We start from the raw sequence: 17308 nt of genomic DNA on the forward strand, positions 1-17308 counted from the left end.
TTGAGTGTGTGTCTAGCATGTGGGAGACACTGTGTTCAATTCTCAGCACTGCATATAAGTAAAGATCCATTGGCAACTGAAAAATAAAATATTTTAAAAGTGGTATGTTCTATGATTCTGCCTCCTTCATTAGAATTTGCATTCTTGTGCCTTGTTAACAAAAATCCTAAATATTTCTCAGTTCCTCCAAGTATTGCTGGTGCTGAAATTCCAAGTGAAGTCAGTGTCCTTCTTGGGGAAAATATCGAGCTGGTCTGCAATGCAAATGGTGTTCCCACCCCATTTATCCAGTGGCTTAGAGATGGAAAGACCATAATTAACAGTGAAACAGAAAGAACCCGGTATGTTTAAGATGAATCTCTGCATTATAAACCATAAAGTCTTCTACAATGCCTAATGCTTCAAATTTCCTATAATAATACCAAATTCCATCTCATTGGAATCTGGCTATCATGATACGTATAAAAAGAAAAGATAAATATTTGGAGTATTAGACACAAATTCTCTTTAGAGAACACTCAAAAATGTGTGGGTATTGGTGTGTGTGTATGAGAGAGGGAGGGAGGGAAGGAGGGAGGTAGAAAGAGGGTGGGAGGGAGGGAGGAGGCCATTATCCATTGACTGTGTTATACAATATCCACAGGTACTCATTCCTCAAAATGTTAGTTAACTATTGAACTATTCTTGATTTTATTTCTCTGATCTCAGAATGCCCATACCAAAGTCCACATTCTAAGATAATTACTTTTTTCCTGTTAAGTCAAGCCCATTTTCTCTCATAAAAGATTCATCAATAATCATAGGTATTTGGGGTCCTCAAACCATCAAACTTCGTATATACCATTGCTTGGTTCATTTTGAGTAAATATATAACAACATCATAATCCAGTTTATTCTTTACAGTGCTTTGTCCAAATCTTATTCTTTGGTTGACAGTTGTCAGTTTTCTTGCCACAAAGAGATGGAATGATAGTGTGGTAAGGGTGTCCTGCTACTTTCAATAGACGGTTCCTTCAAAACAACAATGCAGAATTCCACACTCTGCAAGATGCCTTAATCACAAATTCCTATTACACACATATACAGAATAATTATATGCCTGAGTAGGCATTAATTAAATGTACTATAAAACGTATTGTTTTGAGCCAATATTTTAAATTTAAAGATTTGGAGTATATTTTCTAGTCAATGAAGTGAATAAATTTAATTTAATGGCAGATAAGAGTAATTTCCTTTGTATTCATTTGATATTAAAATTTAGATACTTGTCCCTTTTACATTTGGAGAAATTGCTAAATAATTAAATTTTAGAGAAATATTTTATATTTTATTGCTCTTATGTGAACATTTATAAATAATTGACAAGTATTTAATAATCTTTATTAGATAAGCTGATTTTGACCACATTCTAGGCCAACTACTAGATACTTGGTGGGACCTAAAAATCTTACATAATATCATACATAGGAATTCAGTGTCTATCTCTTATATTAACATCCTAAGTTTGCTTACATTTACATTTACTTTGTTGACAATTTGTTCACTACCCCACAATATGTATGAACTTTTAAGTGGAAGAATTTGACAAAATAATTTTCTCAAAGTCAACTTAATTCTTTGTTTTGATAATGGAAGCTTGCTCTTTCTGTTTACTAACATGCCTAAACTCATGGGATTTTAACATTTACATTTTAACAAAAGAAAATACAACCATGTCCAGATAATGACATTATAATTCTCAATATTGATATCAAAATATGACATTTAATAACATAATAAAATGGATTATTTCCTTTAAACACTGGGATATTCTAATGAAATTGCTATTGTTGAAATAACTGTAGATAACAATTTTACCTCTTCCTAAAACAAAAGGAGTTTTGTTTTGGTAATTAATGATGTGTGGAGAGAACAAATAATGCAATAATGTTAATTTAGATATCTTTGATTATCTGTCTCTATTACTTACTATGATGTACTTCAAAAGAAAAATTTTAATATGTAGGAAAGTTTTTGCTAAATATATTCAGACATAATCTTGAGTTGCCCTGCTTTAATTAAATCATCCTAGTCTCCTCACCCTCAGTAAGGTCTTCAGATTTTTGTAGTTAGATTTTTTTGATGTGTGATTTCTTCAGTTTCTCATCTACTGTCTTCAATTTTCACACCAGAATTTTTTTGTGGTTTTCATTTCATTCAAACTTTACACTGATAACTAAAGATATAATTTTCTAACTTGGAAGAAGATGTCTCTGCCTGTAATTTGGATATAGAAGTTCATAGCCCAATTTTGTTCCTTTTTTTTTTCTCATAAGGAGATTGGTGAATAGGAGATCTGTTACTGTATGATTTTCGTTGGTGGCCTGAATCTCCATCAGTTTCTCTAGCTTTGACTGTAATAGGCTTCCATGTACTTAGTGAAACTAATTTGAACTATTATATCCAAAATGAAGATATTTTATGGTGACTTTTTTAAAAGAACCTGTAATCTGGAAAGATTGCTCCAGATCATAAACCCAGATTAATTATCTCAGTGCCTCTATTTGACCTTTTCTATAGGGTGACTGCAAATGGCAGCACATTAAACATTTACGGAGCTCTCACATCCGACATGGGGAAATACACTTGTGTGGCTACTAACCCTGCTGGAGAAGAAGACCGGATATTTAACTTGAATGTCTATGGTAAGTGTGAACTATCACCCCTTCTTGATTACGCTACCTTAAGAGGCTATTAGTAGGCCACAGGTGTCTGGAGCATTTAACTTTAAATCTAATGACACTACTATTTCCTTTTGGGATACAAAGTAAAACTGTGGGCAACTGTAGTGGAAGCGATTTGAACTAATGCTGCTCCCTCTCTTAATTACTTTCTGCATCACATAGTTCCACCTAAAATTAGAGGTAATAAAGAAGAAGCAGAGAAACTGACGGCTTTGGTGGATACTTCAATAAATATTGAATGCAGAGCCACAGGGACACCCCCGCCTCAAATAAACTGGCTCAAGAATGGACTGCCTCTGCCCCTCTCCTCCCATATTCGGTTGTTGTCTGCAGGGCACGTTATCAGGTAAACCTGTCTTATTGCCTGAGACTGCCTAAGCATATTAAAAAAAAAAAAAACACACTGTGATTGTTTCCTCGTCTAAACAGTGTTTGAGAAACACTTTTTCCTAAGCTTTTAGTGTTGCTTATTTTTTCCCCTTCCAGTCTATTTTTAGTAGGGGAGAGACAAAAGTATAATATTGAAATGGCTTGGATAAAATGAGTCTTTCATAGATGACTTATTATCATATACACAATGGCCAAAACTACTGCTTTAACTAAAATAATATGTGGCCTGAGATAGGAACGTGGCTAATCACATGATTTTCATGTATTATCATTCCCAATTAATATGTGCTTGAAAACTATTCGCTCCTCAAAATGTGTTCTATTTTCAGTGATTTATTGTTACTGCATATTACCTGCGTAGAGTCAGTTGCATTTGAGGGATCTGTATTTTGTGATGGATGGGATATAGGCTTCATAAGTAACATTTCTCAACATATAAATCTCCTTCTGAAATTTATTTGTAAGTCATAATTATTTTACTGGTATGTGTCCACTGAGATCAAATTATGAAATGTTGGGTCGAATTGTTTTTCAGGATTGTGAGAGCTCAGGTGTCTGACGTCGCCATGTACACTTGTGTGGCCTCCAACAGAGCTGGGGTGGACAACAAGCACTACAGCCTCCAAGTGTTCGGTGTGTCACAGAACTGACCCTACTGCTTTACTCCATGTCCAGTTTTCATCAACAGGCTATCTTTAAAAATTGACTCTTGCCAGATTTAGAGATCTGGGTTTCCGCTATCAAAAATAATTGGTGAAGCCAGGTGCAGTAGCAGATGCCTGTAATTCCAGCGGCTCCAAAGGCTGAGGCAGGAGGATCACGAGTTCAGAGCCAGCCTCAGCAATGGCAAGGCGCCAAGCAACTCAGTGAGACCCTGTCTCTAAATAAAATACAAAATAGGGCTGGGGATGTGGTTCGGTGGTTGAGTACCCTTGAGTTCAATCCCCAGGACAAAAAAAGAAAAAAAATTGGTGAGGGCTAGGGTTGCGACTCAGTGGTAGAGCGCTTGCCTAGCATGCATGAGGCACTGAGTTTGATCCTCGGCACCACATAAAAATAAATTTAAAAATAAATGTATGAGTCCATCCACAACTAAAAATTAAATAATTGGTGGAAAAGCATACTGCTGACTAGGGAAGATCATTTTCTCTCAAGGGCTCTGTATTCATACTGACGGTCAAAGTACTCTTCAGACCTGGTATTTGGCATTAAACAAAATTTAAAATTTTTAAAATAGCATTTCAATCCAGACACAAAACCTGTCTTTCAGACAAAGTCAAATATATTTTCTAATAATATTAGCAGTTTAGATTATTTAAAGTGAATAGATTCATGTGCATGTATGTATCTCTATTTGCATCCATGAGGAGCTCAAAACCTTCCATTTCTGAAACACTGCTGGTCTAAATGTTTTTAATTCCCCAGGAACATCTCAGAACAGTTAAGCAACTGATTGCTATAGCTTATGTTGTTTTAAATAAAACTTAATCTGAATTTGATGTCATTGTTTTGCATAAAGAGTAGAAATGTACTATTGGAAGTATTTCAAACATTATAACAAATTAAAGAAATGAAACCTCAGGAGGCTAAAACAGGAGGATCACAAGTTCAAAGCCAGCCTTAGCAACTTAGCAAGGCCCTAAGCTACCTAGTGAGACCCTGTTTCAAAAAAAAAGAAAAAAGCTGGATATGTGGCGCAGTGGTTAAGCACCCCTAGATTCAGTGCCCACTACCAAAGGAAAAAAAAAAGAAATCAAGCAAAAAGTTATGAAATCACTAAAACTTAAAACACCCTGATTGTATGGACTGGGGATATAGCTCAGTTGGTAGAGTGCTTGCCTCACATGCACAAGGCCATGAGTTCAATCCTCAGCACCAAAAAAAAAAAAAAAAAACAAAAAACCCACACTGTATATTCTACAAGAAATCAATTTTGAGGTTTCACTGCTAATATTTGGAACATTAATAATTAGCTTACCTAATGGATGGTTTTGTAGTAATGTCAAACCTATTATATGCTATTTTAAAGTACTTATTTTCATGGACCACAGATACAGTATAGAATAGTTTGTGTTCTGATTTTAGTTTATCTCAAATTATAATAAATACATAAATTTCACCTACTTTATTTTCTATCTAGTACCACCAAATATGGACAACGCCATGGGGACAGAGGAAATCGCCATTGTCAAAGGCAGTTCTGCCTCTATGACATGCTTTACAGACGGGACCCCAAGCCCCAGTGTGTCCTGGCTCAGAGATGGCCGGCCTCTGGGGCTTGATGCCCACCTAAGCATCAGCACTCAAGGCATGGTCCTCCATCTGGTCAAGGCAGAGACTGGAGATTCAGGAACCTACACCTGCATTGCCTCCAATGATGCTGGAGAAGTCAGAAAGCACTTCAACCTGAAGGTCCTAGGTATGCAAACATTCCGATAAATACAGGATGGTTATGAGGTCAGTGGCCATTAAGTCTCAGGAGGTAGAATCTTCGAATCATTTGCTCTGGGACAAAATTTGTAAAAATTTAATTCTATGTTTATTTCTACTATGTCATTTACCTACAGTTACTCTCATCTAAAGCATGTTAAATTTCAGTTGTTGTATCTATTTGTCATCTGTATGAAAAGATGAAAACTCCTACTCATAAAAGTTTAGTGAATGAAAAAAAAAAATCTTATAGCCAGTTAAAAGAGATAACTTTTTAACTTTTTCCAAGAACTAAAAGCATATTTAATAATACAATTTTGATGAGAAAGGATACTATTTATATCATTACATGTTATTCAAACAGTCTTAAATGATCCAATATGTAGATTATTGATGGAACAATCATTTCAAAATGCTCTTGTGCGCATTTAAGGTAAACATTTAGAATATGTATTCCAACATTTCACAAGAAAACAAATGGCAGAAAAGCCACGACTTTTCCTTTAAGTAAGATTGGACCTTAGAAGAGAAAGAAAGATAAATGAAAATGAGTTATTTCAATAATCAAGACTTTCGGAGTTTTGTTTTTTCACTGTGATGTAGGGGAAATGCCAGGCTCCTTACGTAGCACAAAAATTTTCCTGATGGAGAACAGCAAAATGAATTTTGGTAAAAATCTGAGTTAGGAGGGGCTAGCCTTTGTTTTCAGTGTGCTCTGTAGTCTTTCTCAGAGTACCTATTAAAATTGAGTGATTTATGTAACTTTCAAGTGTGCTTTATCCCTAGTTAAGCTGTATGAAGCACCGCCCATCTTACCACTGTGTCCCCAGTGCTTTGCATGACATTCTGACACATCAGAGGCTCCTCATACATATTTGTTGGATTGAATTGAACTAGATACTTTTGAGTTGAATTAATGGGAGTTTTAGCTATAGAGGTAGAAAGAACAATATCTGAATAAACAAAGTGAGAGAAACTGGTTATAGCTAGGACTTTCAGCGAATGAAGAGTCTTGATGGAAGGAGTTCTCCAGAATATTTAGCAACAAAAGATAGAAGAAAATGTGCATCTGGGAGGTGGGGACTAAGGGTGAGAAACAACTCCCTGTACTGTACATCAGTTCACAGAATATGAGTTATAATAGATGACATACATGATCTTGTATTTCATTACTCACATACTAAGTATGAATTATTGGATACACATTATGTGCCAGGCATGTCTCTTGTCATTGTTGAACAAATAAAATTGTGAATCCCTACTATGTGACATACTGTGTGGCAGGTATTTGAATGCATTATAGAATAAGAAATATGAGATCTCAGCTCTCAAATTGCAGTACCTGGGAGGAACACAGACCTTGAGCAAGAAGTTACTTTTGAGTGTGATGAGGATCATATAGTTAAAATAACATTCTGCAGGATGGTAAGTTCCATATTAGATCTTAAGGGTGAATCTGAGCCCTGAAAGGTGGGATTTTAGAGGTGAGTGAAGAGTTAGAGATCATTGCCTACATTTCTCACCTAGAGGTGACAGATGGGAGTTGTCAGTCTGGGCTCATGTAAACTGAATGTGAAAGAAAGAAAGACAATTCTGGAAATATATATTAGCAGAAGCCAAACTCTGAAGGGCCTTGAGAACATTTTATGGAGTTCATACCTCATTAAAAAGCAAGAAGAATCTTAAGCAGAGATAGGTTCCAGCCAGATTTCATTTCCAAAAGCTCCCTCTGGTGACAATGAACAACAAATTGAAGAAATTGTTGTCTTCATCCAGGGCTATAAATGCCAGGCCTGGATAGTGAAGAAAGAGAGGATTTTCCTCTAGGAGTTCAGGAATCCATAAGCAGAATCGGAGATTAGCTAGTCTCTGGATGAAGCAAATGAGAAGAAAAAAGACCATGATATTGTTGGAGTAGCAAACAACAAACAGCCTTCCAGTTGAAGAGTTTATAAGGATAACACTTTCTTAAAACAGATTTAGAAAATTGGCTCAGCAGAAATATGAGAAGTTTCATCATTTCCAGCATCTATTGAAAATGAATTCCGTTCAACCCCAAAATGATGTTCACGTGAAGCAGTGCTCCTTCCTGCTCGAAGTACAAACGTTCTTTCTTGTTCTCAACTTAATTCTGTGCACGTGGTGGGAGTTGTCATGGTATATTAACAGTTCTGAAGTGTGGTTAGAACACTGAAGACAATAGGGGGCATTATACAAAACCAAGCCAGGGAAGTGTGATAGGGTCTAGACCAACACATTAAGAAGTTTGGTCTTTATCCTGTAGCAAGGAGAATCATTGAAATTCTACCAAATGGAAAACATGAGTAGATCTATAGCTTGAAAAGAGCACTCTGTCTGCAAAGTAGAAGTCTCTTTGGAGCACAGCAAGAATGGATTCTGAGAGACCAGTGTATTATTAGGAATTGTGTTTGGCTGTGAGAGTCTAAATATAGTAGCTTGATGTCCTGCAGGGGTTCAGACCCTGGCACACACATTCAAGATCCTGGCTCACAGATTCAAGATCCTGGCAAGTGAAAGAAGATGCAGTCACAGTTGAGAGACGTGTTTTATCTGGAGGTGGCAGCAGCCCTGAGTCTTTCCATAAACCTTTTTTATATGCAGGCCAAACAAAAAAGGTACAGTGCCAACAGGTTATTTAAATAAGCTGATGTTCACAAGCAGATTTTTATGGCCTTCAGTACCTATGCCGAATCAGGAAGTTTATGACCTTGACTAAATACTAAAAACATCACTGGCCGGAAGTCTCAGTGAGGAAGCCTAACTATAGGCACAAGTGTTGGGCTTCCTCAACACTTGAACAAAGGACTTTTGTTTTTCTCAATGAGTGAGGTGTCGGAAGTAGGCCCTTGTATTGATGCAGCAATGGAGATATTTGCAGTTCTCTTGGCCTTCGCATCATGATCAGTCAATAAGCATGCAATGCCTGCTCAACCCTCACATAACTCAGTAGCACTCTAGATGCAACAATAGCAGCAGGAAAAATAGGAAGGACCTATCTCTAAAGAGTTGCCCCTTTCCAGTCTTAGAAGACCCACAGAAACACTGACTTCATCTCATTAGTCAGAATCTTTATATACCATTCCATCTTCTATTGGTTAAAGAGGCTAGGGCATGTGATTTTTTAGTACATTGCCAGCCCCAACAAATTTGAGGTCTGTTAATAAGAAAGAAAAAGGTAAACGACATTGTTCAGGCACCTACAAACGGGAAGAAAGAGACATCAGTTCAAGTAGACGGTATCATAGCTCAGATTGAAGTGAGGAAAATGTAAGAAAGACAAGTTCTGGAAATAATTGCAGATAGAAGTATTAGGACTTGGTTATGGATTGAAGTATTAGGACTTGGTTATGGATTTGGGCATGGGGAGAGATGCAGAATAAGGTGTCAAGGGTGACTCTTAGTTCTGGATTATGTGACTAAATGATTGGTAGATGCATCACAGAGATGCAGGGAACGCTGGGAAACAACTTCTTTTGAGGAGTAAGACCACAGCATCAACCTGAATACATGTCAAATTTGAAGTGCTATTTAAATATTCAAATGAAGATGTTTATCTGATTATTTCATTTGTGAATCTGGATCTCAAACCGGAGCTCTAAGCTGGAAATTCTGGAGTCTTTCACGAGTGGGCAATATATTAGTCAGGCTGTCATCCCTGTGACCCAGATATTTGATAAGATCAGCTTAGAGGAGGAAAAGTTTATTTTGGCTCAGTTTCAGAGGTTCAGTCCACAGCTAGACTCGTCCTCCATTGCTCTGGGCCCACGGTGAAGCAGAACACCACAGTAAGGGCATGGTGGAGGATCACTGCTCCACTCCTTGCAGCTGAGACAGGGAGCAGAGAAGGAACCACGGGTTAGATGAACCATTCTATGCCACACACCCAGTGACCCACCTTCTCCAGCCACTGTCCACCTACCTACAGTTACCACCCACTTAGTCCATTCAAACTAGAATATACTGATTAGGTTATAGCTGTCCTAATCTAATCATTTCAACTTTGAATATTCCTGCATTGACACAGGATCCTTGGGGTACACCTTATATGCAAACAACAGACAACTTCTACTCTGCCCCAAGTACAAGACATATAGTCCAAACATCAATTAAAATAATCACAATCACCTGACACATACAAAACCTGCAGACTGGTTTGAACCAGTTGGGATCATGTTGCTGTTACTGTTGCTGCTGTTTCAGATTAGAAACTTTTGAGGAGAAGGCCATGCCTAATTAATCTTTGTGTCCACAGTGACTGATATGCAGTTAATAATCAATAAGTAAAAAAGAACAAAAAATTGGCTGTTGTAAAATGGAGAATCAGATGAGGACCTTTGAGTGGTATAAACAACATGCTAGGGATTTACATTTAGCAGAGAGAATCAAGAAAGAACTTGTGGTTTCTGCAAATGAATTTTATGACATTCATACAACTTTGAATGGTATATCCACATGCTAAGTTAGGTGGGACTATGAGGAGAAAGGAAAGTCTGGGCTTGTTGAAGGAGAGAAGTGCCCTAACTTGAAGTCTAGGTCACAGATAAGTATATTAAAAGTAGATAATGTTATAAAAAATAGATTAAAACCATGTTGTGGTAGAAACTTTAGAAGCCATAATGAGGTGGGGTTTTTTTTGTTCCATGAGCAACATGGAGCAATTAAAATCTTGATATCGGAAGATCTTAGACCAATCATAAGCTGAATTTAAGAAAATATATTTTGACAGCAGTAGATAACATGCATAGAAGAGGTCATGTGGGACAGTGATTAAGAAAAGCTGACTTCTTAATTACAATATGAAAAAGAACAGATTCAATGCATTATCTTTTTCCAGAAAAGAAAATGAAGACTAACAAATGTTAAGGAAGCACATTTTAAGGGCAATGCCAACAAACTTTACTAGAGATTGTAGTAGTGATATAAAAAAAAAAGAGACCTTAAGTTGCAGAATAAAATGCATACAGAAGCACAAAAGAAATGTATAGTTTATCTCACTGAATCCTAACTGTCCTGTTAGGTAAATGAGTTGCTATCCCCCTTTTGGACACTTGCTGTGGATGCTGGAATTCAAACTCAATCTGACTTCAGATCCTGTGCTGTGACTCACTCTTCTAAACTAAGTGCCTGATTTATAACAAAAACAAACAAACAAAAGCCCCGGCTAGCTTTTAGAGCTGTCCAACAGCTACTTGGGCTGCTCTGTGAAATAGTAAGCTAAAACCTTGAAATGTGCAAATTTCATTGAACACTTGAATGCTCATTGTGAGGGGAGTCCGTTTTTGTGTTGTTTTCTTATTGGCTATACATGACAGTAGAATGTATTTTGACATGTTATACATATATGGAGTACAACTTCCCATCCTTCTGGTTGTACATGATGTGGAATTACATGGGTTGTGTATTCACATGTGAACATAGGGAAATAATGCCCAATTTGTTCTACTGTCTCTCCTGTAGGGGAGCCTGTTTTAAAGGGACTAAACTTAGGAGTAATTGGCCTAAGGAACCTTAATGTGTTCCCCCAGTGTTTGGATTCTTTAACCTTCTCTTGAAGAAGGTAATTGTAGAAGTAACAAAAGAGTATTATTCCTGTCCAGACTCAACAAATGTGTTCTGTGCAGAAATAATCTTCTCCAAATGTAGCTATTTTTTCATCCTTTAAGTCATAATATTTCCTCTCAAAATTCTACATCAGAAACACAATAGCAAAATTGCATAACATTCACCTTTTGCTTTTGCAGAATCAATCAGTGTTTAAAAGGTACAAAAACACTTTAATAGGTTTAAATACTTCTCCAGAAAAGAAATACAAAATGGATTTAGTTTTTATCATTTTTGGTTTTTTATTCTTTTTAGTTATGCATAACATTCATTTTGAAATTAATTATGAAATCATGGGATATAATTTGCTCTAATTCGGTCCCTAGTATTTCCCCCTTTTCCTTCCCTCCTACCTTCCCTTCTATTCTACTGATCTTTTTGCTGTTAAATGGTTTTTATTAATGGTTTAGTTTTTATTGCTTTCAAATCTTTACAATGAAGTAAGACTGACCTAATTAACTGAGTTCTATATAACTAACTTGTAATGAGCTGTTTCCTTCGTGATGTCTCATGAGTATGATCCATTCCTTTTGAAATAGTGTCAGTGATAATGTATTTTGGTTACTGAAATCTAGGAATGATCACTTGAATTTATGTGTCCTAATCAATTCATATTACATAAACATAAATTTAAGTCAGATTTCCAAGTTTTTCTAATCAGCAGTAGTTTATCAAATAGCAGGAGGGAGTTTGTTATTATTTTTGATTCTTTTTAAATAGAGCCACCTCACATTAATGGATCTGGAAAACCTGAGGAGATATCAATAATTGTTAATAATCCACTTGAACTTGCCTGCAATGCTTCTGGAATTCCTGCCCCTAAAATTACCTGGATGAAAGATGGCCGGCCCCTTCTACAGACAGACCAGATGCAAACTCTTGGAGGGGGAACAGTTCTTCGGATCTCTAGTGCTCAGGTAAGCATCAAAGTTCATACAGTTGTGTTTATCCTAGGTTAAACTTCTCACTTGATAATATACAAGAATTGTTGAAATAAATTACGCCTTTACATCTGCATAATCACACTGCAATTTTACCAAAGGTGGATTGCTTCTATGATAGACATGATTGGGTAGACATGACTTGAAGGAAGACAAGAGGTATCTAAAATTAAACTCTAACGAAAACAACATACCTTCTTATTAGCTTTTCTTGTTTCCATGGTTCCATTCATATGTTTCCTAAAGCCCTTAACATTTGCCATATCACTCTTTACCTAACCAGCAGAAAGCAATCCAACATGCATTCATGTGAGGCTTCAAACAAATTGCCTGGTTCTTTTAGTTTGCATTTAAGGAAATTTATCTGAAATGTGAATATATTAAAGAGAAATACTATATTCAGTCGAGGACTCTGTATCATAGCCCTCACACTTCTGACAACTTTGTGAGGCAGTGTCTTCATCACCATTCTATGAATCCAGAATAAGGCACAGAGAGGTTAAGTATTTCTCTCCCAAGTACTCACTGTTTCTCAGTGACGGAGCTGGGTCTTAGTCCTGGGTAGAATTCAAAAGCCAAACCAGTGGACCTCAGCACAGTGCATTCCTAGCATCGTGGTGCACATGCCTTCCATTCCATGTTCTTCTCTCCATTCACATGTTGCAGTAACTCAGAGAGGGAAAAAAAAAAATCAGGTTAAACTTTCAAACCACTTACTGAATCAAAACCCTTAAAAGTTCTCCCTCTAATGAAAGTAAAATTGCATACAGTAGAATTAGATATGAAACAATAAGAGAACCATTCAAGATGGCGTTGAAGGGGAAAGTTAAAGATGATCAAGTCCCAAGACTGATCTTGATGCCTTTGCTCCTTTGTGTTTTCATACCATTTTGTACATACCTCTGTTAGAGCAATGTCTGTCTTATTTAGCTGACCTTTGTCTTTTGGTGTATTTCTTTGCAACATAGTTATGCCTAGTACATAATGGATGCTTTGCAAATTCCAAATTGTGAGAGACAAGAATTTCCTAAGATATTGTCTGTGAAAAGCAGGTCTGTGGTGTATTATTCCAAGGGGAGGGGGACTCAATCTATGATCCAGTTGGTTTAGAGAATTGTATACTGTTTTCTCCCTCCTTGTGAGGTGTAGTGCATGTCAACAGCTCTGCAAAATGTTACTCTAAAGACATCTGCCTTTTCCAAACTCCCTGTTAGCAGAACACACCTTAGGAACTGTCATTATAAATAATGACTGTGGGAATCCAGAAAGGAAAAAGTTGTCAGGAAGTATTTTCTGGAAGAGGCAAATTGAAGAGTAGCCACTAATGATGACTCGGGATTGGCCAAGTCAAGACAATGATGGGGACAACATCAATGGGGTGAATGGTTAGTAGGGAAGAATTACTTGTAAAGGTTTTAAAAATGTGATGAGAGATTCCAAAATTCTTCTCCAGAATATAGAACATTAGTTTTTAATTCTTAATCAAAATGTTGTGTGATAATTGTTCTTCTAAAATGTCTTTAAGTATTTTTTTCAAACATCCCAGTCTTAAATTTTTTCTAAAGAGTTTTTGTAGCCTACCAGAAAGTTTTCTGGGACCTATGGTATCCATTTTGAATACAAGAACTTTAAAATCCTAGTGTCCTAGGAATGTTCAAGCAGTAAAATAAATGATTCCAGGACTTTCCTAATTTTACAAAATACATTCTTTACAGTAGTAGCACATCTGTTTTCTAACATATTCTTCACATATGTTATCAAGCATATGAATCAAGACTAACTTGTAGTGGAGACCATGCTTGGGGATTTTTAAAGAAATGATTGTGGTTTTACTCAGATAAGAATATTGGGGGGCTGAGATTGTGGCTCAGTGGTAGAGCACTTGCCTCACATGTGTGAGGCACTGGGTTCAATTCAATTCTCAGCACTGCATATTAATAAATGAATAAAATCAAGGTCCATCAACAACTAAAAAAAAATTTTTTTTAAAGAATAAATTGTGCTGTCAGTCTGACCCCAAATACAACCAAATAATTTAATATCACCATTTTATTTCATCATTATATATCAAAGGTAGAGTTAAGATGTGACATTAATGTGTTTGATTTTAATAACCTCATATTTTATTGATCTGATGACTTAATATAACATTTAATTTTCTTCAGTAAGACTGCAATTGAACTTTTCAGTCTGCAGTTGAAGCCAGTGAATATTTATTTCTTCAACAGCTGTATGGTGCTAGGTCTTATATATGCCTTTCTTTCCTGATATTTTTAGATCAAATAATGAAACCCATTAAAACACAGGTTTACGTATAATGGAAATACCAACCAGTGCTCGGTTTCAGAACACTAATTGTGTTAGATAGTTTGTTTTAATACTTGTGCTTTCTTAAAAATTGTGTTTTGCTTTGTATGGTGATGGTTACATTCATTCTAGTTTATATTTTTCTCATCACCAAAGCCACACGTGAACATTTTATAATTTGCTTATTTGGGTTTTGTAGGTGGAAGACACTGGAAGATACACGTGTTTGGCATCAAGTCCTGCAGGAGATGATGATAAAGAATATTTAGTGAGAGTTCATGGTAAATTTGGCAAAGAAAAGTCCATGTTTTATATACACACCTAATTAGAAGCCAGACTATACTATGTGGGTCAACTCTATAGCACATACTAAAATATGTTTATAAATGAAGGAATACATATTTTGCAAATCTGATTTTTTTTATTTGAATGACTAAGTGCTCTTTTGGGGTAGTTCGATGGGGCTTTTGACTTATTTGTCTTGTTCCTGCACAAATAATTCATATCATTGATTTAAAGTAATAGAATATAAATTATAATAATGAAAAATAATCATCCATCATCTCACCATACAAAGATACAATGTTTTTGCTGGTAAATGTTTATTACAAAGTATAATCTGAACCAGGTTTGCACCTGTTACAACTCTGTGGAGGATGGGACAGGAGGATGGCCAGGCATTCCAGGTCAGCCTAGGCAATGTACCAAGGCCCAGTCTCTTTAAAGACAAATTTGATGATTCAGAATACAGTATTTGAGTTGCTTTTTATGTCAAGTAATATGATTGACATGCACCTATGTTAATAAACATATTATGGCATCATTTTCAGTGACTGCACAGTGTCCTATTTTATATTCTATTTTTAAATATTTAAACAGACTATTTTCATCAACAGGGACAACAATCTTAGCCCATTTCTTTTATTTCGAGAAATTTCTGTAAATACACTTGCTTGGTAACACACACACACACACACACACACACACACACATATGCATCTGTATACACACACACAAACACACATGCTTTTAAGGATTTTGAAACTTATTTACCTAATTACTTTCTAGAATATTTGTGTCAATGAGCCTCTCTCCAAAACTACTTTTATATCAAAATTGAATTTACTTTCCTCGAGGCAGATTGTTTGAAACTAAACAGAAGGCCTTTGTTTCATTTCGTAGCCTAAATGATAGCTCGAACACTCTGAGATTTAAGTTGCTCCTCCCATCCCCAGACACAAATGAGACCTGACATTAATTGACATATAAATTCTGTCCATAAGAGTTTCATAAACATATTTCTGTCTATCAAGGAAAGTATATACATTTTTGTTTATTATGATGGGCAGTTCCTGATTTGATAATATTAGATCTAATGTTCAAAGAAAATCTAGAACCTGGCAAAGGGATCCTTTGGTGCTTCAGTTTCTTTGTCACATGGTAACAATAATATGATTATATTACTTATTCTATCATTTATGTAATTGTTTTAAGGATTCATTGCTCAATCTAAGCAAAAGGTTTACCTAAGATTAAAACAATCCCATTGTTAATTATCTGCACTGTAAATTCAAAGAATAATGTTTTAAATGTATGCCTCTTATTTCATATAGCAAAATTAACATTTATTGGCTACTGATAGATCATTTTACATCTTGTTTATTGAAAGCCTTTGATGCGTTGTTCCTATTCCCAGTGCCCCCTAATATTGCTGGAACTGATGAGCCCCAGGATTTCACCGTGTTACGGAACAGACAAGTGACACTGGAATGCAAATCAGATGCAGTACCCCCACCTGTGATTATGTGGCTCAAAAACAGAGAGAAGTTACAGGTAAATCCTTCACTAAACTACAGATTCATTCAAAAGGTGCGGAGTCTTTATTAGATAGTCAAAACCAAATAACATCACTACCAAGTACTCAACATTGCTAAGGCCAGCACAGATGCCTTCTTAGTCTTTGCTTAATAGTTTATTATGGATCAAAAGAAAGAAAGATTCATGGCACTCTGGAAATTAACCTGTGCATATATCTCCTGGAGCCCATTTAAAAAACTCTATTTGTTTACCTGAGAAGGAAGAAACCATCAATCTCAAAAGAAACAATCTATCTTGCCAAGTGTCTAGGGTGAAACGGTTACTGAATTTTCCTGATCTCAACCTGGATCCCCAAGATCTACACCCCTAGACACCAGATGACTTGCACTAGAATCCTTGAACAACATAGTTACACATTCTCTAAGGTTTCCCCCCTCGGTGATGTCTGTCTGCTCTCAAGAGCATCACAGCCCAGGATCCTCAGTGCCTTTTAGAACTGGCTAAAACCTTTGACTCTAAACCCTCTGATTGTCTGCATCCCAGGAGTTACTTACCATTTTTTTCTTCCCTTTCATTGTTCTTACTCATCCTGTTAGCATAACCTATTGTTTTACACTTACACTATGTTGCCAGCAGTTAATTATAAAAAGATTTTATGTCCTCCCAAATCTAATGCATAATGACTTTCGCCACTACCAAACCACATGTAGAGCTTTCGTTCTGAGAGTTATTTATACACTGAGACATGCTGCATGTCACTGAACCCAGCTGTTTTTATTTATTGTGTGCCTACTATAATGCTAGGCACTAAGATTGACACTGACAGTAGTGTTGACCTTCAAGGAGATCACAGACTGTCTGAAAAGACAAAGAGGTAAATCAAAGATTATAGAGTGGATACTACTGATGAATTATATGTCGGAGGACTAGAAGCAAGAGAGGAGAAACACAGAACCCAGGCCGAAGGGTAAGGAAGAGCACAGGGCAATTCACTTTCAAAGAACAGATATGTACTGGGGTAGAAAGAAGAGGTTCCAATCATGGGCAATGGTGCGTCCAAAGTCCTAACTACAAAAG

General features: G+C 36.3%; 1 protein-coding gene across 2 annotated transcripts in view; it reads left to right on the plus strand.

Annotated features, from left to right (window-relative positions):
- Hmcn1 (hemicentin 1) overlaps positions 1-17308 on the plus strand; it is a 376766-nt gene that overhangs the window by 293422 nt on the left and 66036 nt on the right. For both annotated transcript variants that reach the window (XM_040277215.2, XM_078022483.1), the window contains 8 exons: positions 182-341; positions 2560-2684; positions 2886-3069; positions 3649-3746; positions 5254-5532; positions 11886-12082; positions 14613-14694; positions 16110-16246. In XM_040277215.2, the coding sequence (XP_040133149.2) occupies positions 182-341; positions 2560-2684; positions 2886-3069; positions 3649-3746; positions 5254-5532; positions 11886-12082; positions 14613-14694; positions 16110-16246 (1262 nt within the window). The remainder of the gene's footprint in view (positions 1-181; positions 342-2559; positions 2685-2885; positions 3070-3648; positions 3747-5253; positions 5533-11885; positions 12083-14612; positions 14695-16109; positions 16247-17308) is intronic.

This window comes from Ictidomys tridecemlineatus, chromosome 10 (genome assembly GCF_052094955.1).
Source record: "Ictidomys tridecemlineatus isolate mIctTri1 chromosome 10, mIctTri1.hap1, whole genome shotgun sequence".
Lineage (NCBI taxonomy): Eukaryota > Metazoa > Chordata > Mammalia > Rodentia > Sciuridae > Ictidomys > Ictidomys tridecemlineatus.